General features: G+C 47.7%; 1 protein-coding gene across 17 annotated transcripts in view; it reads left to right on the top strand.

Annotated features, from left to right (window-relative positions):
* LOC134995275 (zinc finger protein 436-like) overlaps positions 1-25,461 on the top strand; it is a 213,255-nt gene that overhangs the window by 3,728 nt on the left and 184,066 nt on the right. For all 17 annotated transcript variants that reach the window (XM_063951078.1, XM_063951077.1, XM_063951086.1 and 14 more), the window contains exons 6-7: positions 8-80; positions 13,959-14,059. In XM_063951078.1, coding sequence (XP_063807148.1) covers positions 8-80; positions 13,959-14,059 — 174 coding nt within the window. The remainder of the gene's footprint in view (positions 1-7; positions 81-13,958; positions 14,060-25,461) is intronic.

Below are 25,461 nucleotides of genomic sequence, written 5' to 3'. Positions count from 1 at the left end.
ATGACAGGATGAGCCGGAACACAGAATGTATCACCCGCAGTGTAAGGAAGAGGAGTATATCCATGATCCCACCAGCTCCGGTGAGACGTTAGTGGGATTGGGGTATATAACTGATATCGTTTCTTTTTTAATCTATTGCCTCCCCCATAGCTAAGATGATAGATGGGGTGCACTAGCGATAATGAGAATTTGGCGCCTATTCCAGTGCTAAGCCGGCAGAGATGATTGTGGGATTTGCAAGTGGCAATTTGAATGTGACACCTGTTCCCTATATGGCAGCTTCCCTAATACTGCCGGACCCTCCGTACTAAGTTTTAATGCGCTCCTACAGAGGGTCGGAGCTTAGGGTCGGCATCCATCTATGGGATGCCCTCTTTCAGACAGCTGCGCTGGGGGATTCATTTTGCCTAGGGGTCCCCCCATTCGTTCCCAGGCAGTTTGTCAGCCCTGCAGGAGGGGGTCCGGATCCACCCCTTCCTGGAGTGCACGTATCTGCATGCAGTCTTCCTCCATGTTGGTATGTTATGCTTATTTGTGTAAGCTGATTTGTTGCTAGGGCTTTCAAATGGGAATGTATTGGGATGAGTTTGCATTCACATGGAACATTTCACTTAAAGAAGATTGTAAGGGTGTTAGGCTTGCATTAAGTGCTGACATAAAAATGTTATCGTAATCATGATATTCGCGTTAAACTAAAGGGAAACATACTACAAACCGACATTTATACAGATGGACTGCATGAATGCTACAAAAGTCTGTCATTAATTTCTCATGCTGCAAAATCTACTCTGCATCTCATGCTGTGTTTTTGAACTATTAAAACTCAAGTCCATTCTGCTCATTACATTTCTCTCTCATGCAAACTCATGTATGTTTTTAAATTTTCTCTATCGTCCTAAGTGGATGCTGGGGTTCCTGAAAGGACCATGGGGAATAGCGGCTCCGCAGGAGACAGGGCACAAAAAAGTAAAGCTTTTACCAGATCAGGTGGTGTGCACTGGCTCCTCCCCCTATGACCCTCCTCCAGACTCCAGTTAGATTTTGTGCCCGAACGAGAAGGGTGCAATCTAGGTGGCTCTCCTAAAGAGCTGCTTAGAGAAAGTTTAGCTTAGGTTTTTTACTTTACAGTGAGTCCTGCTGGCAACAGGATCACTGCAACGAGGGACTTAGGGGAGAAGTAGTGAACTCACCTGCGTGCAGAGTGGATTTGCTGCTTGGCTACTGGACACTAGCTCCAGAGGGACGATCACAGGTACAGCCTGGATGGTCACCGGAGCCGCGCCGCCGGCCCCCTTGCAGACGCTGAAGAGAGAAGAGGTCCAAAATCGGCGGCTGAAGACTCCTGAGTCTTCATAAAGGTAGCGCACAGCACTGCAGCTGTGCGCCATTTTCCTCTCAGCACACTTCACACAACAGTCACTGAGGGTGCAGAGCGCTGGGGGGGGCGCTCTGAGAGGCAAATAAAAACCTTATTAGAGGCAAAAAATACCTCACATATAGCCCACAGAGGCTATATGGAGATATTTAACCCCTGCCTAACTTCAAAAATAGCGGGAGACGAGCCCGCCGAAAAAGGGGCGGGGCCTATCTCCTCAGCACACAGCGCCATTTTCTCTCACAGAAAAGCTGGAGAGAAGGCTCCCAGGCTCTCCCCTGCACTGCACTACAGAAACAGGGTTAAAACAGAGAGGGGGGGCACTGATTTTGGCGATATTGTATATATATAAAAGATGCTATAAGGGAGAAACACTTATATAAGGTTGTCCCTATATAATTATAGCGTTTTTGGTGTGTGCTGGTAGACTCTCCCTCTGTCTCCCCAAAGGGCTAGTGGGTCCTGTCCTCTGTCAGAGCATTCCCGGTGTGTGTGCTGTGTGTCGGTACGTGTGTGTCGACATGTATGAGGACGATGTTGGTGAGGAGGCGGAGAAATTGCCTGTAATGGTGATGTCACTCTCTAGGGAGTCGACACCGGAATGGATGGCTTATTTAGAGAATTACGTGAGAATGTCAACACGCTGCAAGGTCGGTTGACGACATGAGACGGCCGAAGGACCGGTCCAGGCGTCTCAGAAACACCGTCAGGGGTTTTAAAAACGCCCATTTACCTCAGTCGGTCGACACAGACACAGACACGGACACTGAATACAGTGTCGACGGTGAATAAACAAACGTATTTCTCATTAGGGCCACACGTTAAGGGCAATGAAGGAGGTGTTACGTGTTTCTGATACTACAAGTACCACAAGAAAGGGTATTATGTGGGAGTGAAAAAACTACCTGTAGTTTTTCCTGAATCAGATAAAATAAAATGAAGTGTGTGATGATGCGTAGGGTTACCCCGATAGCAAATATTGGCGTTATACCCTTTCCCGCCAGAAATTAGGGTACGTTGGGAAACACCCCTTAGGGTGATAAGGCGCTCACACGCTTATCAAGTGGCGTTACCGTCTCCAGATACGGCCGCCCTCAAGGAGCCAGCTGATAGGAAGCTGGAAAAATATCCTAAAAAGTATATACACACATACGGTGGTTATACTGCGACCAGCGATCGCCATCAGCCTGGAGATGCAGTGCTGGGTTGGCTTGGTCGGATTCCCTGACTGAAAATATTTTATTCATGTAGAGCATTTAATAGGATGCATTCTATATATATGTATGTGAGATGCACAGAGGGATATTTGCTCTCTGGCATCAAGATAAGTGCGTTGTCCATATCTCCCAGAAGATGTCAGGGACACGACAGTGGTCAGGTGATACAGATCCCATACGGCAGATGGAAGTATTGCTGTATAAAGGGAAGGAGTTATTTGGGGGTCGGTCCATCGGACCTGGGGACCACAGCAACAGCTGGGAAATCCAACCTTTTTTACCCCAAGTTACATCTCAGCTAAAAAAGACACCGTCTTTTCAGCCTCAATCTTTCCTTTCCCATGAGGGCATGCAGGCAAAAGGCCAGTCATATCTGCCCAGACATAGAGGTAAGGGAAGTAGACTGCAGCAGGCAGCCCTTTCCCAGGAAAAGAAGCCCTCCACCGCGTCTGCCAAGTCCTCAGCATGACGCTGGGGCCGTGCAAGCGGACTCAAGGTGGGGGGGTAGTCTCAAGAGTCTCAGGGCGCAGTGGGATCACTCGCAAGTTGACCCCTAGATCGTACGAGTATTATCCCAGGGGTAAAGATTGGAGAGTCGAGACATCTTCTCCTCGCAGGTTCCTGAAGTCTGCTTTACCAACGGCTCCCTCCGACAGGGAGGCAGCATTGGAAACAATTCACAAGCTGTATATCCAGCAGGTGATAATCAAAGTACCCCTCCTACGACAAGGAAAAGGGTATTATTTTTCCACACTATATTGTGGTACTGAAGCCAGACGGCTTGGTGACACATAGTCTAAATCTAAAATGTTTTGAACACTTACATAAAAGGTTCAAATCGAGATAAAGTCACTCAGAGCAGTGATAGCGAACCGGAAAAAAGGGGACTATATGGTGTCCCTGGACATCAAGGATTACCTCCATGTCCAAATTTTGTCCTTCTCATCAAGGGTACCTCTGGTTCGTGGTACAGAACTGTCAATATCAGTTTCAGACGATGCCGTTTGAATTATCCACGGCACCCCGGGCCTTTTTACCAAGGTAATGGCCGAAAAGATGTTTCTTCAAAGAAAAAAGGCATCTAAATTATCCCTTACTTGCACGACCTAAAAAGGGCAAGTTCCAGAGAACAGTTGGAGGTCGGAAGAGCACTATCTAAAGTAGTTCTTCGACGGCACGACTGGATTCTAAATATTCCAAGAATCGCAGCTGTTTTCCGACGATACGTCTGCTGTTCCTAGGGATGATTCTGGACACGGTTCAGAAAAAGGTTTTTCTTCCCGAGGAAAAAGCCAAGGAGTTATCCGACCTGTCAGGAACCTCCTAAAACCAGGAAAGGTGTCTGTACATCAATGCACAAGAGTCCTGGGAAAAATGGTGGCTTTTTACGAAGCAATTCCATTCGGCAGATTCCATGCAAGAATTTTCCAAAGGGATCTGTTGGACAAATGGTCAGGGTCGCATCCTCAGATGCACCTGCGAATAACCCTGTCGCCAAGGACAAGGGTATATCTTCTGTGGTGGTTGCAAAAGGCTCATCTATTGGAGGGCCGCAGATTCGGCATACAGGATTTGATCCTGGTGACCACGGACGCCAGCCTGAGAGGTTGGGGAGCAGTCACACAAGGAAGAAACTTCCAGGGGGTATGGATGAACCTGGAAAAGTCTCTTCACATAAACATTCTGGTACTAAGAGCAATCTAAAATGCTCTAAGCCAGGCGGAACCACTCCTGCAAGGAAAACCGGTGTTGATTCAGTCGGACAACATCACGGCGGTCGCCCATGTAAACAGACAGGGCGGCACAAGAAGCAGGAGTGCAATGGCAGAAGCTGCCAAGATTCTTCGCTGGGCGGAGAATCACGTAATAGCACTGTCAGCAGTGTTCTTCCCGGGCGTGGACAACTGGGAAGCAGACTTCCTCAGCAGACACGATATTCACCCGGGAGAGGGGGGTCTTCATCCAGAAGTCTTCCACATGCTAATAAACTGTTGGGAAAGACCAATGGTAGACATGATGGCGTCTCGCCTCAACAAGAAACTGGACAAGTATTGCGCCAGGTCAAGAGATCCACAGGCAATAGCTGTGGACGCACTGGTAACACCTTGGGTGTACAAATCAGTATATGTGTTTCCTCCTCTGCCTCTCATACCAAAGGTATTGAAGATTATACGGTGAGGAGGAGTAAGAACAATACTAGTGGCTCCGGATTGGCCAAGAAGGACTTGGTACCCGGAACTTCAAGAGTTGGTCACGGACGACCCGTGCCCTCTACTTCTGAGAAGGGACCTGCTACAACAGGGTCCCTGTCTCTTTCAAGACTTACCGCGGCTGCGTTTGACGGCATGGCGGTTGAACGCCAGATCCTAAAAGGGAAAGGCATTCCAGAAGAAGTCATTCCTACCTTGATTAAGGCAAGGAAGGAAGTCACCGCGAAACATTATCACCGCATTTGGCGAAAATATGTCGCGTGGTGCGAGGATCGGAGTGTTCCGACGGAGGAATTTCAACTGGGTCGTTTCCTACATTTCCTACAATCAGGATTGTCTATGGGTCTCAAATTGAGATCTATTAAGGTTCAAATTTCGGCCCTGTCAATATTCTTCCAAAAAGAATTGGCCTCAGTTCCTGAGGTACAGACTTTTGTTAAAGGAGTACTGCATATACAGCCTCCTGTGGTGCCTCCGGTGGCACCGTGGGATCTAAATGTAGTTTTAGATTTCCTCAAATCCCATTGGTTTGAACCATTGAAAAAGGTGGATTTTAAATATCTCACATGGAAAGTGACTATGTTACTGGCCCTGGCTTCCGCCAGGAGAGTATCTGAATTGGCGGCTTTATCTTATAAAAGCCCTTATCTAATCTTCCATTCGGATAGGGCAGAACTGAGGACTCGTCCGCATTTTCTCCCTAAGGTGGTATCAGCGTTTCACCTGAACCAACCTATTGTGGTGCCTGCGGCCACTGGCGACTTGGAGGACTCCAAGTTGTTGGACGTTGTCAGAGCCTTAAAAATATACATTTCAAGGACGGCTGAAGTCAGAAAATCTGACTCGCTGTTGATACTATATGCACCCAACAAGTTGGGTGCCCCTGCTTCTAAGCAGACGATTGCTCGTTGGATTTGTAACACAATTCAACTTGCTCATTCTGTGGCAGGCCTGCCACAGCCTAAATCTGTTAAGGCCCATTCCACAAGGAAGGTGGGCTCATCTTGGGCGGCTGCCCGAGGGGTCTCGGCATTACAATTCTGCCGAGCAGCTACGTGGTCGGGGGAAAACACGTTTGTAAAATTCTACAAATTTGATACCCTGGCAAAAGAGGACTTGGAATTCTCTCATTCGGTGCTGCAGAGTCATCCGCACTCTCCCGCCCGTTTGGGAGCTTTGGTATAATCCCCATGGTCCTTTCAGGAACCCCAGCATCCACTTAGGACGATAGAGAAAATAAGAATTTACTTACCGATAATTCTATTTCTCGGAGTCCGTAGTGGATGCTGGGCGCCCATCCCAAGTGCGGATTATCTGCAATACTGTACATAGTTATTGTTAACAAATTCGGGTTATATTGTTAAGGAGCCATCTTTAAGAGGCTCTTTCTGTTATCATACTGTTAACTGGGTTTAGATCACAAGTTGTACGGTGTGATTGGTGTGGCTGGTATGAGTCTTACCCGGGATTCAAATTGCCTCCCTTATTGTGTACGCTCGTCCGGGCACAGTACCTAACTGGAGTCTGGAGGAGGGTCATAGGGGGAGGAGCCAGTGCACACCACCTGATCTGGTAAAAGCTTTACTTTTTTGTGCCCTGTCTCCTGCGGAGCCGCTATTCCCCATGGTCCTTTCAGGAACCCCAGCATCCACTACGGACTCCGAGAAATAGAATTATCGGTAAGTAAATTCTTATTTTTTGATGTAATGACTTGCTTGTAATTGGTATTGCCCGTGTGGGGACGTTGGTAGTGAATCATAGTTTATTGTTGCATGCTGCCTGGTGTTTATTCTCACACAGTGCTAATTATTTCCTTTGAACATATGGCAATTTGTGGTGAGGTGTAGCCGGTCTTAAACAGACTTAGGCCACTTTGACAGTAGCCGGTTTCCACCAGTCCGCAAAATCCCAGACTGCTTTTTGCCGTTTCGGGATTTTAATGAATACTTGCCCCCGATGGGTCCTTTCACATGGCACGGACACGGCCCGGTCGCCATGTTGCAGCCGGATCTATCCACTAAATAGGATGGCTGCCGTGCCGTGCCATCCCTGAAAGCAGTGGAGTCTGTGTGTGAATGGACTGTCACACACAACAGCTTTTTTTGCTGTAGCTACTGTAGCATTAAACACTGCTCAAAGCCGGCATGTGTGAAATGGCTCTCTAGCTGTAGATTTAGTGAGGTGCAGCAGTGTTGTATAGATCAAAAGAGGGTTATTCAGGTTTGTTAGGAAACCAAAAAAGCACACTAATGGGCAAAACCATGTTGCACTGCAGGTAGGGCAGATGTAACATGTGCAGAGAGAGAGTTAGATTTGGGTGGGTTGTATTGTTTCTGTGCATGGTAAATACTGGCTGCTTTATTATTACACTGCAGTTGATATTTCAGCTGGAACACACCCCGCGCAAATCTAAATCTCTCTGCACATGTTACATGGCTAGGAATAACAGATGCACAAACACAATTCTTAAAGCTATGTGTGTAAATGTTGGGAGCTAAGGAGACACAATTTCAGAGCTAAATGCAATAGTGACTTGGGAGGTTTTGGATATTGTGGCTGTTACGGAGTCATGGTGCAATGAGAATCATGACTGGGACATAGCTATACCAGAATACAATTTAGGAAGGACAGAATATCACACAAAAACAATGGCATTGGATGTTAAAAAGGCTGACTTTGCAAAAATGAGATGTTTAAGCAATTCATTGGCGGTTTGCAGGAACTTAAAAGGAGTGCAGGAGAGGTGGGAAAAACTAAAAAGTGCACTACTAAAAGCAACAGACTGTTTCAAAAGGGTAAGGAAAATCACCAGGAAAAGAAAGCTAGTGTGGTTTACAAAAGCGGTATCAACTAGTGAGAAAGCAAAAATGATGGCCCTTAGTAAATATAAGCAGACTCCAAATAATGATGGCAAAGAGGTGTATCTTGCCAGATAAAAGGGCGCTAAGAAGGTGATTAGGCTTGCAAAGGCAGAATCTGAGAAAAAAATGGCCCAATAAGTAGATAAAGAGGACAAAACTTTTTTTAAAGTATATAAGTGAAAGGAGAAAATAAAATAGAGGAATAATAAGACTTAAAACCGAGAGCTGGATGTAGTGAAGTCAGAGTTGGCCGGAGGTGTGGGTTCCCGTCCAAAGTTGGAAACTGTATTTTAAAGCGGCAATCATTTACAAGGCATGGTTTTGCCTTGTAAATGATTGCTGCTTTAAAAAAAGTCTGAGTTCGGCCGGGAACCCACACCTCCGGCCAACTCAGACTTCATTACTTCTGGCCCAGAGAGTGAGAATTTGGTAGAGGAAGACAAGACCGTAGCAGATCATCTAAATAATTATTTTTGCTCCGTATTCACGACAGAAGGAGAGGGGAATGGGCCACTGTAAAATTGTAAGGACATTTATAAAAATAAGGTGGATGAAAATACCTTTACAGAGGAGAAAGTCCTTATAAAACTCCTGAAAGTGAATAATTCATTGGGACCAGATGGGATACATCCAAGGAAAATAAAAGAGCTTAAAGATGTGCTGGTAGCACCATTAAAAAAAATTATTCAGTCACTAGCTACAGATGCAGATCTTAACATGTATAGTTTGGAGGAGAGAAGGGAAAGGGGGGACATGATAGAAACTTTCAAATATATCAAGGGTCTTAACAAAGTTCAGTAGGGAAACATTCTTCAAAGGAAGAGAAATATTAGAACTCGAGGACATACACTGAAACTGGAGGGGGGGAGGTTCAGGGGAAATTTAAGGAAAAATTACTTCACAGAAAGGGTAGTGGATAAGTGGAATAGTCTCCCATCAGTGGTGGTAGAGGCTAAGACTGTAGAGCAATTTAAACATGCTTCGGATAGGCATATGAATATCCTTACAAAGAATTAAGGTTCAAAAAGGGTTGAGATTACCTAAAGGATAAAAAAAAAGGGGCAGACTAGATGGGCCAAGTAGTTCTAATCTGCTGCCAAATTCTATGTTTCTATGCAAATCCAGAGGACTGGAAGAGAGTGAATGTAGTACCACTGCACAAAAGTGGAAGCATGGAAGACCAGTAAGCCTTACATCAGTAGTAGGGAAAGTAATGGAAACCCTATTAAAAGAATTAATTGTGGAATATCTTAATTCAAAAAGTTTACAAGGTCCCAAACAGCATAGATTTACTGCTGGGAGATCATGACAAAAATAGATCAAGGGGCGCCGTAGATGTAGCATACAGAGCCATCCGGAAAGTATTCACTTTTTCCACATTTTGTTATGTTACAGCCTTATTCCAAATTGAGGGAAAAAATTAATTTATTCCAAAGTTCTACACCCAATACCCCATAATGACAACATGAACATTTTTTGGGGAGATTTTTCAAATTTATTAAAAATAAAAAACTAAGAAATCACATGTAGATGAGTATTCACAGCCTTTGCTCAATACTTTGTTGATGCACCTGTGGCAGCAATTACAGCCTCAAGTCTTTTTGAATATGATGCCACAAGCTTGGCACACCTATCTTTGGGCAGTTTCGCCCATTCCTGTTTGCAGCACCTCTCAAGCTCCATCAGGTTGGGTGGGAAGCGTCTGTGCACAGCCATTTTCAAATCTCTCCAGAGATGTTCAATCGGATTCAAATCTGGGCTGGTCTTTTTTGTTTCAAAGACATTTGGTTTTAGACTTGTTCAGATTTTTGGGTTTGCAGTATTATCCTGGTTTATAGAATAGAGTTTCTGACAATTTCTCCCGTTCGCTTTTTTTTTTTTATTTACCACTGGGCTTCCAGCTTCTCAGAAATGGAAGGCCTCACAATAAGCAGTGGACAAACTTCTGTATTCAGAGGTGATCATTTTGGTCCATCAATTCGTGGTTCCATAGCCAGATGGTTCAGTCTAGTCTATTTTGAATCTCAAATCGTTAAATGTGCATTTGCTCTTCCACAGGTTCAAAAGGGGATACTTTCACTCTGTGATCACGAATATGGAACTGGAGGAGTTTCTGGTGTCCTTGGACTTTCAGGATGTGTACCTACACGTTCTCATTTGGGAGCCTCATCAGGCAATCCTTAGTCATACAGGACTACCATTTCCAGTTTTGAGCTCTTCCATTTGGCCCCTCACCTGCACCTCGAGTGTTCATGAAGGTGATGATGGCTCATCTTCGTTCTCTGGGGATGATCATAGTCCCTCTATCTTAACTATTTTATTATCAAGGCTCTGTCGGCAGAGGAGCTGATGGCACATGTGGCTCTCGCTCATCAGATCCTCATTTCTATCAGCTGGATTGTGAACTTCAAAAAGTTTGGTGCCATCTCAGCGACTTTTGTTCCTGGCCATGATTTTCAACACATTCTTGCAGACGTTTTTCTTCCTCTGGAAAAAAGCCAGGCCCTACAGTCCATGATTCGGTTGGTATTGAAGAAGCGGAAGCTGTCCATCCATTTGCTTTGCAAGTTGGTGGCTTCCTTCAAAGCTATTCAGTTCAGCAGGTTTCAATCCAGGAGATTACAACTGGAGCTGCATCCATGCTGGTCCGTCTCTCGCATCAAACTTGTCACTCCCTTCTATAGTGGCTGAATACCAGCCATCTCGTGGCCAGTCACCCTTATCGTGATCGAGGATATGATCTTAGTGACCACGGACGCCAGTCTAAGGGGCTGGGGGTGGTGGTCTTGCAGTCTCGGTTTCAGGGGTTGATGTTCTTGCCAGGCAACTCTTACCAATAAATGTTCTGGAACTCGGGGAGATATTCAACACACTAACGGCAGCGTTCCATGTCCTCCGGGGACATCCTACTGTATATAGATACAATAGGACTTTTCCAAGGTTGGGGCGTATATAATTCGTAAAGGGGGGGACGTAAAGTGGTTTAGCAATGCAGGAGGCTAAATTCATTCTAGAGTGGGTGGAAAATCCTGTTCTGATGACATCTGCTAAGATCATTCCTGGGGTAGAAAATTAGGAGGTGGATTATCTAAGTCTGCAGGATCTACACCTCTGCAAATGGGCCCTTCATCCAGACATCTTTCAGGAGCTCGTGGATCATTGGGTTTGTCCATAGCTGACGTCGGGGCATTCCAGCTCAATCAAAAGTACTGTATTGTTCCAAGACATGGGATCCGGGGCATCGGCGGCCGATACGCTGTCCATCCCATGGCGATTCCATCTGGACTGTTTCTGCCATTCCCTCTTCTTCCATGGATCTTGAAACGCATCGAGTGGGAGCGCACAAAGTAATCTTGGAGCATCGGACTGGCCCAATAAATAGGTCTTTGTATTCAAACCTTCTCCAGTTTCAACAGAACAATGCATGGCCACTGCCACTTTGTTGCAACTTGCTTCAACAAGGTCCTTTTTGTTTACCCAATGTTACCTCATGTACGTTTAACGGTGTGGTTGTTGAAGCCTCACTTCTGAAGCATAAGTGCATTCCTGAGGCTGTGATTCTGACCATTCTTAAGGCTAGGAAGCCTATGTCAGCTGCACATTATCACCGCATTTGGCAATCTTTTGTCTCTTGTTGTGAGTGTCATCAGTTTCCTCCGGCATCCGTCCGTCGTCTCTCCTATCTTCTGTTCCCCCAGACGGGAATGGTTTTTGGCCTCCTTAAAGGTGCAGGTTTCTGTAGGTGGTCATTCGTATTCATCTGCTTTTTTATCTCACATCTCCATGGGATCTTAATTTAGTTTTACGGTTTCTGCAGTCAGTCGTTTTAGACCCTCTGTAGAATGATCTCAAAAACTTGTCTTGGAAGAGGGCCTTGCTCTTGGCCCTGGCTCCTGCTCGGAGAGTGTTGGAGCTGTGGGCTTTATCATTTTACTTTAATCAACCTATTATGAATCTGGTTTTCACTTCTGGCGATGCCTCTTAACATCGTTATATGTGGTGCGGGCTCTTATATATGTTGTGGGGGGGTTTGCCCGTTTCCAGACTGTTTCTTGGTGGATTCATATGGTAATCAATCAGGCTTATGTTTCAGGTGGTCATCCTCCACTGGGGTCTATTTTGGCACATTCCATTAGTTCTGTGGGGGCCTCTTGGGCTGTGCATTGCAGGGTTTTTGCTGCTCAGCTCTGTTACTCTGTCACTTGGTCCTCTGTACATCTTACAGGTTTGATAACTTTGCGTTAAAGAGAGCCAATTTTGGATGTCAGGGGCAGCAGGTTTCTTCATCGCTTTCCCGTCCGTGAGGACAGCTTTAGGACGTCCCCAGTGTACAGTACATACAAAAAGTATTCACAGCACTTCACTTTTTCCACATTTTGTTGTTATAGCCTTTTTCCAAAATGGAATAAATTCATTTTTCCCCCTCAAAATTCTACACCATACAATACCCCATAATGACAACATGAAAAAAGTTTTTTTTTTTTTTTTTTTAGATTTATGCAAATAATATCACATGTACATAAGTATTCACCGCCTTTGCCATGAAGCTCAAAATTTGAGCTCAGGTGCATCCTGTTTCCACTGATCATCCTTGAAATGTTCCTACAGATTAATTGGTGTCCACCTGTGGTAAATCCAGTTGATTGGACATGATTTGGAAAGGCACACACCTGTCTATATAAGGTCCCATACTTGACAGTGCATGTCTGAGCACAATCCAAGCATGAAGTCAAAGGAATTGTCTCTAGACCTCCGAGACAGGATTGTAACAAGGCACAAATCTGGGGAAGGGTACAGAAAATTATCTGCTGGTTTGAAGGTCCCGATGAGCACATTGGCCTCCATCATCCGTAAATGGAAGAAGTTCGGAACCACCAGGGCTCTTCCTAGAGCTGACCGGCCATCTACTTTACTGCAGTACGTTTGGGGCTATCTTACATGGCAGTGCCAACTAGGGCTTTTTCTCCGTTTTCCTTCTTAATGTGTATACACATGTTGAGATATGTACTTGTGATTTGACCTTGTGATCCCGATGTGCGGTCCCATGGGATCGGATTCTCAAGCCTAGATAGACTGTGCGGGCAAGTCAGTTTTGACGATCTAGTATAAAAGTAGTCAAAATCGCACGTAGCCAATATTGCGAGCACAGTCTATCTACGCTAGCGATACCGACCACAGGTGCATATTGCATACTGAGAATCAAAGTCAACATCTCACCTTGTGTCCACACCTTTCACTGTCAGTAACCCACTATTGACAACCACTCCTATTGATGCTGCTTGGCCGACACACACTCGCCATCTGCACACCGGGTGTGGTATGTTAGACTGGACTTAGGTCGACCGCTATTGGTCGACAGTAAGTAGGTCGTCATGGTTTCTAGGTCGACATGAAAAAAGGTCGACATGACTTATTTGGAAAAAAAAATTGGTGTCGTGTTCTTCGTAGAGTGACCGGTAATCCCAATTAGTGTCCCGTGTCCCCCCACATGTCTCGCTTCGCTCGCCATGCTTCGGGCAAGGTTAGCGTTGTAGTCTAAGTGGATCGTAAAATATGAAAAAGTTCAAAAAATGAAGTAAATTTTTGAAATACTCATGTCGACCTAGAAAGCATGTCGACCTACTTACTATCGACCCATAGTGGTCGACCTAAGCCTAGTCGACCTAGAGACCGGATCCCCTGCACACCACGTGGTGTCCCCAGTTGTAGGAGAACAATCGCTACCACCACCAGGATCCATCCCTGGCACCGTGAACCACGTACTACTTGGTGTGTGTGTCTTTGCTGGGTCCTCATGTCTGGATATTGTGGGTCATGGCTGCTGCATAGTAATCGGAGTAATATACACAGCACAGGACAGCCGGGGGATGGCTGAGTGTTAGGTCTTATCTGTAGGTACCAGAGGTACAGCAGGTGCAGGCGTCTTGCCTGGACGAGTAGTGTAACATGGAGCATTTCTGCCCTACAGTATGTATACACTGTTCCTGTAGCAAGTCCAGGCTAATTCAGTGTGTGATCTACAAATGAATCCTAGCTCGTTCACCATCCGTAGGATAGCATGGTTGCGTATGCTCTGGCCAGTAGGTCGCACATGGGTGCAGCACTTTACAGGTGCAATGCGGCTGCACTTCCGGCTGGTTCGTGGCTACAATGAGCGGCAACATATCTGTACATGTAACCTTGTACTCGGTGACAGGCGGTTGTCTCATTACTCAGTAGGGAAGTCCTCTCCTCCCCACTGACTATACATAGAATAACTATACTTACTGTAATGTTCTGTATCCATTCCCCGCAGGTGGATGCAGCTCTAGAAATGCCGCAGACCCCTGTGAGACCTCTCTGTACTCTCCAGGCTCTATAGAGGAAGAGAACAGGACTGTGACACAGGAATATCAGGTAGAGGAACCTGCTCTGACGTCTCCTCCTCTACATCCACTCCTCACATTGCAGAATATTGTATTTCTCTTATGTCCTAGAGCAGGCATGTCCAAACTGCGGCCCTCCAGCAGCTGTTAAACTACATATCCCAGCATGCCGTGACAGTTTTGCTGACAGAGAATGCTAAAGCTGTGTCAGGGCATGCTGGGATGTGTAGTTTCTCAACAGCTGGAGGGCCGCAGTTTGGACATGCCTGTCCTAGAGGATACTGGGGTCCACATTAGTACCATGGGATATAGACGGGTTTACTAGGAGCCATGGGTACTTTAAGAAATCAATAGTGTGTGCTGGCTCCTCCCTCTATGCTCCTCCTACCAGACTCAGTTTAGAAAATGTGCCCTGGAGGAGCCGGTCACGCTTAGGGAAGCTCCTGAAGAATTTTCTGCATTTATTTTCTGTTTGTTATTTTCAGACAGGGCTGGTTGTCACCAGCCTGTCTGCTACGTGGACTTAGGAGGTGGAGGGGGGGGGGGGGGGAGGAGGAGCGGCCCATCCTCCTATAGGGTTAATGATCTCCGCTGACAGGACACTGAGCTCCTGAGCGAACCATTTGCAAGCCCCACCATGGCAAGCGTACATTCCAGCAAGTAAGAGGAGTGGTGAGTAAGTGGCCGGTGGCCCGGTTAGTGGGTCGCCGGCTATAATGGCGGCATAAGGGTATGGAGCGCAGCACTGACATGCAGGCTGCGTCTCCAGGCTCAGGACAACATGCTGTGTGTGTGTGTGTTCCGCTGTGAGGGGCGAGCTGACCCACTAAAAACTACCCACACTGGCAGTACAGCTTACAGGGGTTCTAACCCGCTATTAAGCATCACAAACACCTCAGCCAGTATTTAAAAAAAACAAAAAAAACCAGGAAGACCGTGCGCCATTAAGGGGGCGGGGCTTCACTATGAGCGGATCCAGCAGCTCACCGGCGTCATTTTCCCTCTGCAGCTCACACTGACAAGACTGGCAGGGAAGCGCAGCTCCTCCACAAGGACGCCACAATTCCTCAGCGGTACCAGGGGGTCATAGTAAGGGGGGGGGGGGGGCGGTGTTAGAAGACTAAGCTCCTATTAAGGGTGCTTAGTTTGCGACCCAGCTAAGTTTGACATTAGCAAGAAGGGTGCTGTGTGGCTGGCTCCATCATACTCTGTGTCTCCCTGGAGGACTCTGTGTGGGTTAACTGTGCTTAACCTTTTCCTGTGGGTGTGATTTCACATTTACAATGTCAAAGGAGTGTGTTTCATGCACACGGAGTGTTTTTCTGCCCCTGGGGGATCACTACAGTGTACTCAGGATAGTACACATTCTCAGGCTAGTGGGTCCGAACCAGCATGGTTGGATTCAATAAAAGGGATGATTTCAAATATTTCTAATAAATTATCCCAGAATGAGAAAGAGACGCAATACTTAAAACAGTCTGTGGGTGACCTGATGAATAGAGATTCAGGCACCACACCAGCGCCTCAGACCCATACCATTTGTCCACAAAAGCGTACAGTGGCCCAAATCCTGCAGGCTGACACTGATGACGACGTAGAGGAGGGTGAGGTGGACTCAGGAGGGGGGATGCAGCTCTGTCACAAGGAATACAGGCCCTGATAGAAGCTATTAGAGACGTCCTGCAAATTCCTGATAAGGTGACAGAGAAGGATGAGGAGTCTTATTTTAATGTAAAAAAGAAATCCTCTGCTACTTTTCCTGCATCAAAAGAGTTGAATTCTCTGAAGAATCTTGGGTTAATCCTGGTAAGAAGTTTCAGATCCCTAAGAGATTACTCATATCCTTCCCTTTTCCTCAGGATGATAGGAAAAGATGGTAAAACCCACCAATTGTTGACGCATCGGTATCTAGGTTGTCACGTAAGATAGTCTTTCCTGTCCCTGGGACAGCCTCCATAAAGGACACGGCTGACCGTAAAATTGAGACCACTCTCAAATCCCTGTACACAGCTGCTGGGGTGGCCCAGAGACCCACTATTATTTATTAACAGTTTCTTATATAGCGCAGCAAATTCCGCTATTGCTTATGCATTGATCACTAGGGCCATTGCTAAATGGTCAGGTAATCTAATTGACTGGTTAGATTCCTTATCCAGGGGGAAGATTGTTTTACTCCTACAACATATACAGGATTCTGCAAATTTTATGGTGGAGGCCATAAAAGGAATTGGCTTGCTCAACGCACGCACCACTGCCATGGCAGTGTCAGCACGCAGGCACTTGTGGTTACGCCAGTGGACTGCGGATTCCTGGAAAGGCGTGGAAAGCCTACCATTCAGAGGAGAGGCCCTGTTTGGAGATGAACTGAATACGTGGATATCCAAGGCTACGGCGGGGTAAGTCTACATACCTTCCTTCTGCAGCCCCCCCAGCTAGGAAGACCTACTCTGCTCCAACTCTGCAGTCCTTTTGGACAGTCAAATTTAAACGTAACACCAAAGGTTCTTCTACAGCCTTCAAAGGCAAGAGAGGTAAACCCAAAAAAACAAGCAACTGCAGGTTCACAGGAACAGAACTCCGGTTCTGCTTCCTCAAAGCTTACAGCATGAAGGTGGTCCACACTGCCTGGGAGACAGGCAGGTGGGAGCCCGATTTAAAATATTTCAGTCACATATGGACAACATCATGCCAGGATCCCTGGGTCAAGGATCTTATTGCCCAGGGCTACAGACTGGTGTTTCAAGAACTCCCACTTCACAGATTCTTCAAATCAGGCTTACCAGCTTCTCCAGAAGCAAGTATGACTTTACAGGAAGCAATTCAAAAACTGGTACAGACTCAGGCCATTGTTCCAGTTCCACTTCAGCTGCAAAGCAAGGGTTATTATTCCAACCTGTGTGTGGTACCGAAACGGACGGTTCGGTAAGGCCCATTTTAAACCTCAAGTCTCTGAACCCGTACTTACGGATGTACAAATTCAAGATGGAGTCTCTGAGAGTGGTGATCTCAGGTCTGGAGGAGGGGGAATTTCTGGTGTCTCTGGATATCAAGGATGCGTACCTTCATATTCCGATTTGGCCGCCTCATCAGGCTTATCTAAGGTTTGCATTACAGGACTATCACTACCGAGGGTGTTCACCAAGGTAATGGCAGAGATGATGTTTCTCCTCCGCAAACAAGGAGTAAACATAATACCGTACCTGGACGATCTTCTAATAAAAGCACCACCCAGGGAGAGGTTGTTGGACAATATTGCCCTCTCAACCCGACTACTGCAGGATCACGGGTGGATTCTGAACCTCCTAAAATCTCACCTGGAACCAACACAGAGGCTTCTGTTCCTGGGGATGATACTGGATACGGAGACACAGCAGGTATTCCTTCCATTGTAAAAGGCATTGGTAATCCAGTCGATTGTGCGGGATGTTCTAAAACCAACCCGGATATCGGTGCATCTATTCATTCGCCTTCTTGGGAAGATGGTAGCCTCTTACGAGGCACTCCAGTACGGAAGGTTTCAGGCAAGGCCCTTCCAGCTGTATCTGTTGGACAAATGGTCCGGATCGCATCTTCACATGCACCAGAGGATACGTCTGTCACCAAAAGCCAGGATTTCTCTTCTGTGGTGGCTTCAGACTTCTCACCTGGCCGAGGGCCAAAGGTTCGGGATTCACAATTGGATTCTGCTAACCACAGACGCAAGCCTCAGAGGTTGGGGAGCAGTCGCTCAAGGTGAACAGTTCCAAGGAAAATGGACAAGGCAGGAAACCAGTCTTCCAATCAACATTCTGTAACTAAGGGCCATATACAACGCCCTTCTACAGGCATCACATCTTCAAGATCACGCCATTCAGGTCCAGTCGGACAATATGACAGCGGTAACGTACGTAAACCGAGAGGGCGGAACGAAGAGCAGAGCAGCAATGTCAGAGGTAACAAGGATTCTCCTCTGGGCAGAAAAACACGCTGTGGCATTGTCGGAAATCTTCATTCCGGGAGTAGACAACAGGGAAGCAGACCTCCTCAGCAGACACGACCTCCACACAGGAGAGTAAGGCCTTCACCCAGAGGTGTTCAGGTGCTTGACACGTCAGTGGGGAGTTCCACAAATCGACATGATGGCCTCTCGTCTCAACAAGAAGCTTAAGCAGTATTGTTCCAGGTCGAGAGACCCACAGGCAGTGGCGGTGGACGCTCTGGTGACTCCATGGGTCTACCAGATGGTGTACGTGTTTCCACCACTTCCATTAATCCCAAGAATTCTCAAAAGAATAAAAAGGGAAAAGATTCAAGCTATTCTCCTTGCTCCGGGCTGGTCAAGAAGGGCCTGGTACGCGGATCTACTGGAGATGCTCTTAGAAGATCCGTGGCCTCTACCTCTTCGCAAGGATCTTCTGCAACAGGGACCATTCGTCTATCAAGACTTACCACGGCTACGTTTGATGGCATGGAAGTTGAATGGCTGATTCTAGCCAGGAGAGGGATCCCTGACAAGGTCATCCCGACTATGATCCAGGCCAGAAAGAGAATAACGTCTAAACATTACCACCGTATTTGGAAAAAAATACGTCTCTTGGTGTGAGAACAGGAAACTTCCTACGGTGGAATTTCAACTGGGACGTTTACTGCTATTTCTGCAGTCAGTTGTGGATGTGGGCCTACGTTTGGGCTCCATAAAAGTCCAGATTTCAGCCTTGATCTCTCCCTGAGGTCCAGACATTTTTGAAGTGGGTTCTGCACATCCAACCTCCCTTTGTGCCTCTTACGGCACCTTGGGATCTCAATGTGGTGTTGCAGTTCCTACAATCGGAATGGTTGACGTAAAGTTTCTTATGTGGAAAACCGTCACACTGTTGGCCTTAGCTTCAGGAAGACGTGTGTTTGAACTGGGGGCGTTGTCTCACAAAAGCCCCTATTTGATATTTTCATGAAGATAGAGCTAAACTCAGAACTCATCAGCAGTTTCTTCCTAAGGTGGTGTCTGTACAGGCCCACTCTACTAGGTCGGTGGGTTCTTCCTGGGCGGCTGCCCGGGGTGTCTCAGCTTTACAGCTCTGCAGAGCAGCTACTTGGTCAGGTTCGAACACGTTTGCTAAGTTCTACAAGTTCGATACTTTGGCCTCTGAGGACCTTCAGTTTGGTAAATCAGTTCTGTAAGACCCTTAGCACTCTCCCACCTGGTTTGGGAGCTTTGGTACATCCCAATGGTACTAAATGGATCCCAGTATCCTCTAGAACGTAAAAGAAAATAGGATTTTAATTACCTACTGGTAAAACCTTTTCTCGTAGTCCGTAGAGGATACTAGGCGCCCGCCCAGTGCTTCGTTTTTTCCTGCACAGTTACTTGATTCAGTAGTGTTTTTGGTTCAGCTGTTGCTGTTCTTGTTCAAGTTTGGTTGGCTTGGCTTTCCTCTTGCTTTGTGTGTGCTGGTTTGAATCTCACCACTATCCTTTTATATCCTTCTTTCAAAGTATGTCCGTCTCCTCGGGCACAGTTTCTTGACTGAGTCTGGTAGGATGGGCATAGAAAGAGTAGCCAGCGCACACTATTAATTTCTCTAACATCCTAGTGGATGCTGGGGACTCCGTAAGGACCATGGGGAATAGACGGGCTCCGCAGGAGACGGGGCACTTTAAGAAAGAATTTGGATACTGGTGTGCTCTGGCTCCTTCCTCTATGTCCCTCCTCCAGACCTCAGTTTGAATCTGTGCCCGGACGAGCTGGGTGCTTTTCAGTGAGCTCTCCTGAGCTTGCTATAAGAAAGTATTTTGTTAGGATTTTTTATTTTCAGGGAGATCTGCTGGCAACAGGCTCTCTGCTACGTGGGACTGAGGGGAGAAAAGCAGCCCTACTCACTGAAGATAGGTCCTGCTTCTTAGGCTACTGGACCCCATTAGCTCCAGAGGGATCGTACACAGGATCTCACCCTTTGTCGTCCGATTCCGGAGCCGCGCCGCCGTCCCCCTCGCAGAGCCGGAAGACAGAAGCCGGGTGAAAGAAGCAAGAAGACTTCGAAATCGGCGGCAGAAGACTCCAGTCTTCAAACTGAGGTAGCGCACAGCACTGCAGCTGTGCGCCATTGCTCCCACACTAAACCCACATACTCCGGTCACTGTAGGGCGCAGGGGGGGGCGCCCTGGGCAGCAATTAGGACCCCTTGGCAAAAAGTGGGCATATATACAGTTGGGCACTGTATATATGTATGAGCCCCCGCCAAGTAAATGTATATTTAAGCGGGACAGAGGCCCGCCGTCGAGGGGGCGGGGCTTCTTCCTCAGCACTCACCAGCGCCATTTTCTCTCCACAGCTCCGCTGATAGGAAGCTCCCCAGGCTCTCCCCTGCAGATTCACGGTAGAAGAGGGTAAAAAGAGAGGGGGCACATAAATTAGGCGCAAAAACAGTATATACAGCAGCTACTGGGTTAACACTAAGTTACTGTGTTATTCCTGGGTTATAGCGCTGGGGTGTGTGCTGGCATACTCTCTCTCTCTGTCTCTCCAAAAGGCCTTGTGGGGGAACGGTCTTCAAAAAGAGCATCCCCTGTGTGTGTGTGGTGTGTCGGTACGATTGTGTCGACATGTTTGACGAGGAAGGCTATGTGGAAGCAGAGCGGGAGCAAATGAATGTGGGGTCGCCGCCGACGGCGCCGACACCTGATTGGATGGATATGTGGAAGGTTTTAAATGATAATGTTACTTCCTTGCATAAAAGGTTGGATAAAGCTGAAACCTTAGGACAGTCGGGGTCGCAGCCCATGCCTGATCCTATGTCGCAGAGGCCGTCAGGGTCTCAGAAGCGCCCACTATCCCAAATTGTTGACACAGATATCGACACGGATTCTGACTCCAGTGTCGATTGCGATGATGCAAAGTTACAGCCTAAATTGGCTAAAGCCATCCGTTATATGATTATAGCAATGAAGGATGTGTTGCACATCACAGAGGAAATCCCAGTCCCTGACAAGAGGGTTCATATGTATGGGGAAAAAAGGCAGGTGGTGACCTTTCCCCATTCACATGAGCTAAATGAGTTATGTGAAAAGGCTTGGGAATCTCCAGATAAAAAATAGCAGATTTCCAAACGGATGCTTATGGCGTATCCTTTCCCGCCAACGGACAGGTTACGCTGGGAATCCTCCCCTAGGGTGGACAAAGCTCTAACACGCTTATCCAAGAGGGTAGTCCTGCCGTCACAGGATACGGCCACCCTAAAAGATGCTGCGGATAGAAAGCAAGAGGGTACCCTGAAGTCCATTTATACACATTGAGGTACCTTACTAAGGCCGGCAATTGCGTCGGCCTGGGTGTGTAGTGCTGTAGCAGCATGGACGGATACCTTATCTGAGGAACTCGATACCTTGGACAAGGATACTATATTAATGACCCTGGGGCATATAAAAGACGCTGTCCTATATATGAGAGATGCTCAAAGAGACATTAGCCTTCTGGGCTCTAGAATAAATGCAATGTCGATTTCTGCCAGAAGGGTCCTGTGGACTCTGCAATGGACAGGCGATGCCGACTCAAAAAGGCACATGGAGGTTTTACCTTACAAGGGTGAGGAGTTGTTTGGGGAGGGTCTCTCGGACCTGGTCTCCACAGCTACTGCTGGAAAGTCAAATTTTTTGCCATATGTTCCCTCACAACCTAAGAAAGTACCGTATTACCAAATGCAGTCCTTTCGATCACAAAAAAGCAAGAAAGTCCGAGGTGCGTCCTTTCTTGCCAGAGGCAGGGGCAGAGGAAAGAAGCTGCACAACACAGCTAGTTCCCAGGAACAGAAGTCCTCCCCGGCTTCTAATAAATCCACCGCATGACTCTGGGGCTCCACAGGCGGAGCTAGGCCCGGTGGGGGCGCTTCTCCGAAATTTCAGCCACAAGTGGGTGCACTCCCAGGTGGATCCCTGGGCAATAGAGATTGTGTCTCAGGGATACAAGCTGGAATTCGAAGAGATGCCCCCTCACCGATACCTCAAATCGGCCCTGCCAGCTTCCCCCTTAGAGAGGGAAATAGTGTTAGCTGCAATTCACAAATTATATCTTCAGCAGGTGGTGGTCAAGGTTCCCCTCCTTCAACAAGGAAAGGGTTATTATTCGACCATGTTTGTGGTACCGAAACCGGACGGTTCGGTCAGACCCATATTGAATTTAAAATCCCTGAACATATACCTGAAAAGGTTCAAGTTCAAGATGGAATCGCTCAGAGCGGTCATCGCAAGCCTGGAAGGGGGGGATTTTATGGTGTCTCTGGACATAAAGGATGCTTACCTTCATGTCCCCATTTATCCACTTCATCAGGAGTACCTGAGATTTGTGGTACAGGATTGTCATTACCAATTCCAGACGTTGCTGTTTGGTCTCTCCACGGCACCGAGAATATTTACCAAGGTAATGGCGGAAATGATGGTGCTCCTGCGAAAGCAAGGGGTCACAATTATCCCATACTTGGACGATCTCCTCATAAAGGCGAGGTCCAGAGAGCAGTTGCTGATCAGCGTAGCACGCTCTCGGGAAGTGTTACAACAGCACGGCTGGATTCTAAATATTCCAAAGTCGCAGTTGATTCCTACGACTCGTCTGCCCTTCCTGGGCATGATTCTGGACACAGACCAGAAGAGGGTTTATCTCCCGATGGAGAAGGCTCAGGAGCTCATGACACTGGTCAGAGACCTATTAAAACCAAAACAGGTGTCGGTGCATCACTGCACGCGAGTCCTGGGAAAGATGGTGGCATCATACGAGGCCATTCCCTTCGGCAGGTTCCATGCGAGGACCTTTCAGTGGGATCTGTTGGACAAGTGGTCCGGATCACATCTACAGATGCATCGGCTGATCACCCTATCCCCCAGGGCCAGGGTGTCTCTCCTGTGGTGGCTGCAGAGTGCTCACCTTCTCGAGGGCCGCAGATTCGGCATTCAGGACTGGGTCCTGGTGACCACGGATGCAAGCCTCCGAGGGTGGAGGGCAGTCACACAGGGAAGAAATTTCCAAGGTCTGTGGTCAAGTCAGGAGACTTGCCTTCACATCAATATCCTGGAACTAAGGGCCATATACAACACCCTAAGTCAAGCGGAGACCCTGCTTTGCGACCAATCTGTGCTAATTCAGTCAGACAACATCACCGCAGTGGCTCATGTAAACCGCCAAGGCGGCACAAGGAGCAGGGTGGCGATGGCGGAAGCCACCAGAATTCTTCGCTGGGCGGAGAATCACGTAAGAGCACTGTCAGCAGTGTTCATTCCGGGAGTGGACAACTGGGAAGCAGACTTCCTCAGCAGGCACGACCTCCACCCGGGAGAGTGGGGACTTCATCAAGAAGTCTTCGCGCAGATTGCAAGTCGGTGGGAACTGCCACAGGTGGACATGATGGCATCCCGCCTCAACAAAAAGCTACAGAGGTATTGCGCCAGGTCAAGAGACCCTCAGGCGATAGCTGTAGACGCACTAGTGACACCGTGGGTGTTCCAGTCGGTTTATGTATTTCCTCCTTTTCCTCTCATACCCAAGGTGCTGAGAATCATAAGAAAAAGAGGAGTGAGAACAATACTCATTGTTCCGGATTGGTGAAGAAGGACTTGGTATCCAGAGCTGCAAGAAATGCTCACAGAGGACCCATGGCCTCTGCCTCTAAGACAGGACTTGTTGCAACAGGGGCCCTGTCTGTTCCAAGACTTACCGCGGTGGCGTTTGACGGCATGGCGGTTGAACGCCGGATCCTAGCAGAAAAAGGCATTCCGGATGAGGTTATTCCTACGCTGATAAAGGCTAGGCAGGACGTGACAGCTCAACATTATCACCGTATATGGCGAAAATATGTTGCTTGGTGTGAGGCCAGGAATGCCCCTACGGAGGAATTCCAGCTGGGCCGTTTCCTTCACTTCCTACAGTCGGGAGTGACTTTGGGCCTAAAATTGGGTTCCATTAAGGTCCAGATTTCGGCCCTATCCATTTTCTTTCAAAAAGAACTGGCTTCTCTACCTGAAGTTCAGACGTTTGTAAAGGGAGTGCTGCATATTCAGCCCCATTTCTCTGACGTCCTAGTGGATGCTGGGGACTCCGTCAGGACCATGGGGAATAGCGGCTCCGCAGGAGACAGGGCACAAAAGTAAAAGCTTTAGGATCAGGTGGTGTGCACTGGCTCCTCCCCCTATGACCCTCCTCCAAGCCTCAGTTAGGTTTTTGTGCCCGTCCGAGCAGGGTGCAATCTAGGTGGCTCTCATAAAGAGCTGCTTAGAGTAAAAGTTTTGATAGTTTTATTATTTTCAGTGAGTCCTGCTGGCAACAGGCTCACTGCAACGAGGGACCTAGAGGAGAAGAAGTGAACTCACCTGCGTGCAGGATGGATTTGCTTCTTAGGCTACTGGACACTAGCTCCAGAGGGACGATCACAGGTACAGCCTGGATGGGTCACCGGAGCCGCGCCGCCGACCCCCTTGCAGATGCCGAAGTAAGAAGAGGTCCAGAAACCGGCGGCTGAAGGCTTTTCAGTCTTCATGAGGTAGCGCACAGCACTGCAGCTGTGCGCCATTGCGCTCTCGGCACACTTCACACCGGCGGTCACTGAGGGTGCAGGGCGCTGGGGGGGGCGCCCTGGGCAGCAATGTTAATACCTTTCTGGCTAAAAAGAATACATCACATATAGTCCATGAGGCTATATGGATGTATTTCACCCCTGCCAGGTCTCAGAAAAACCGGGAGAAGAGCCCGCCGGAATAGGGGGCGGGGCCTATCTCCTCAGCACACAGCGCCATTTTCCTACACAGCTCCGCTGCTAGGAAGGCTCCCAGGTTCTCCCCTGCACTGCACTACAGAAACAGGGTAAAAAACAGAGAGGGGGGGCATTTTTTGGCGATATTATATATATTTAAGCAGCTATAAGGAAACAACACTTATATAAGGTTGTTCCTATATAATTATAGCGTTTTGGTGTGTGCTGGCAAACTCTCCCTCTGTCTCCCCAAAGGGCTAGTGGGGTCCTGTCTTCTATCAGAGCATTCCCTGTGTGTCTGCTGTGTGTCGGTACGTGTGTGTCGACATGTATGAGGACGATGTTGGTGTGGAGGCGGAGCAATTGCCGGTAATGGTGATGTCACCCCCTAGGGAGTCGACACCGGAATGGATGGCTTTGTTTATGGAATTACGTGATAATGTCAGCACGCTGCAAAAGTCGGTTGACGACATGAGACGACCGGCAAACCAGTTAGTACCTGTACAGGCGTCTCAAACACCGTCAGGGGCTGTAAAACGCCCTTTGCCTCAGTCGGTCGACACAGACCCAGACACGGACACCGAATCTAGTGTCGACGGTGAAGAAACGAACGTATTTTCCAGTAGGGCCACACGTTATATGATCACGGCAATGAAGGAGGCTTTGCATATCTCTGATACTGCAAGTACCACAAAAAGGGGTATTATGTGGGGTCTGAAAAAAC

The sequence above is a fragment of the Pseudophryne corroboree genome, chromosome 2, assembly GCF_028390025.1.
Source record: "Pseudophryne corroboree isolate aPseCor3 chromosome 2, aPseCor3.hap2, whole genome shotgun sequence".
In the NCBI taxonomy this organism is placed as follows: Eukaryota; Metazoa; Chordata; class Amphibia; order Anura; family Myobatrachidae; genus Pseudophryne; species Pseudophryne corroboree.
This window is presented reverse-complemented; position numbering and strand designations above follow the sequence as displayed.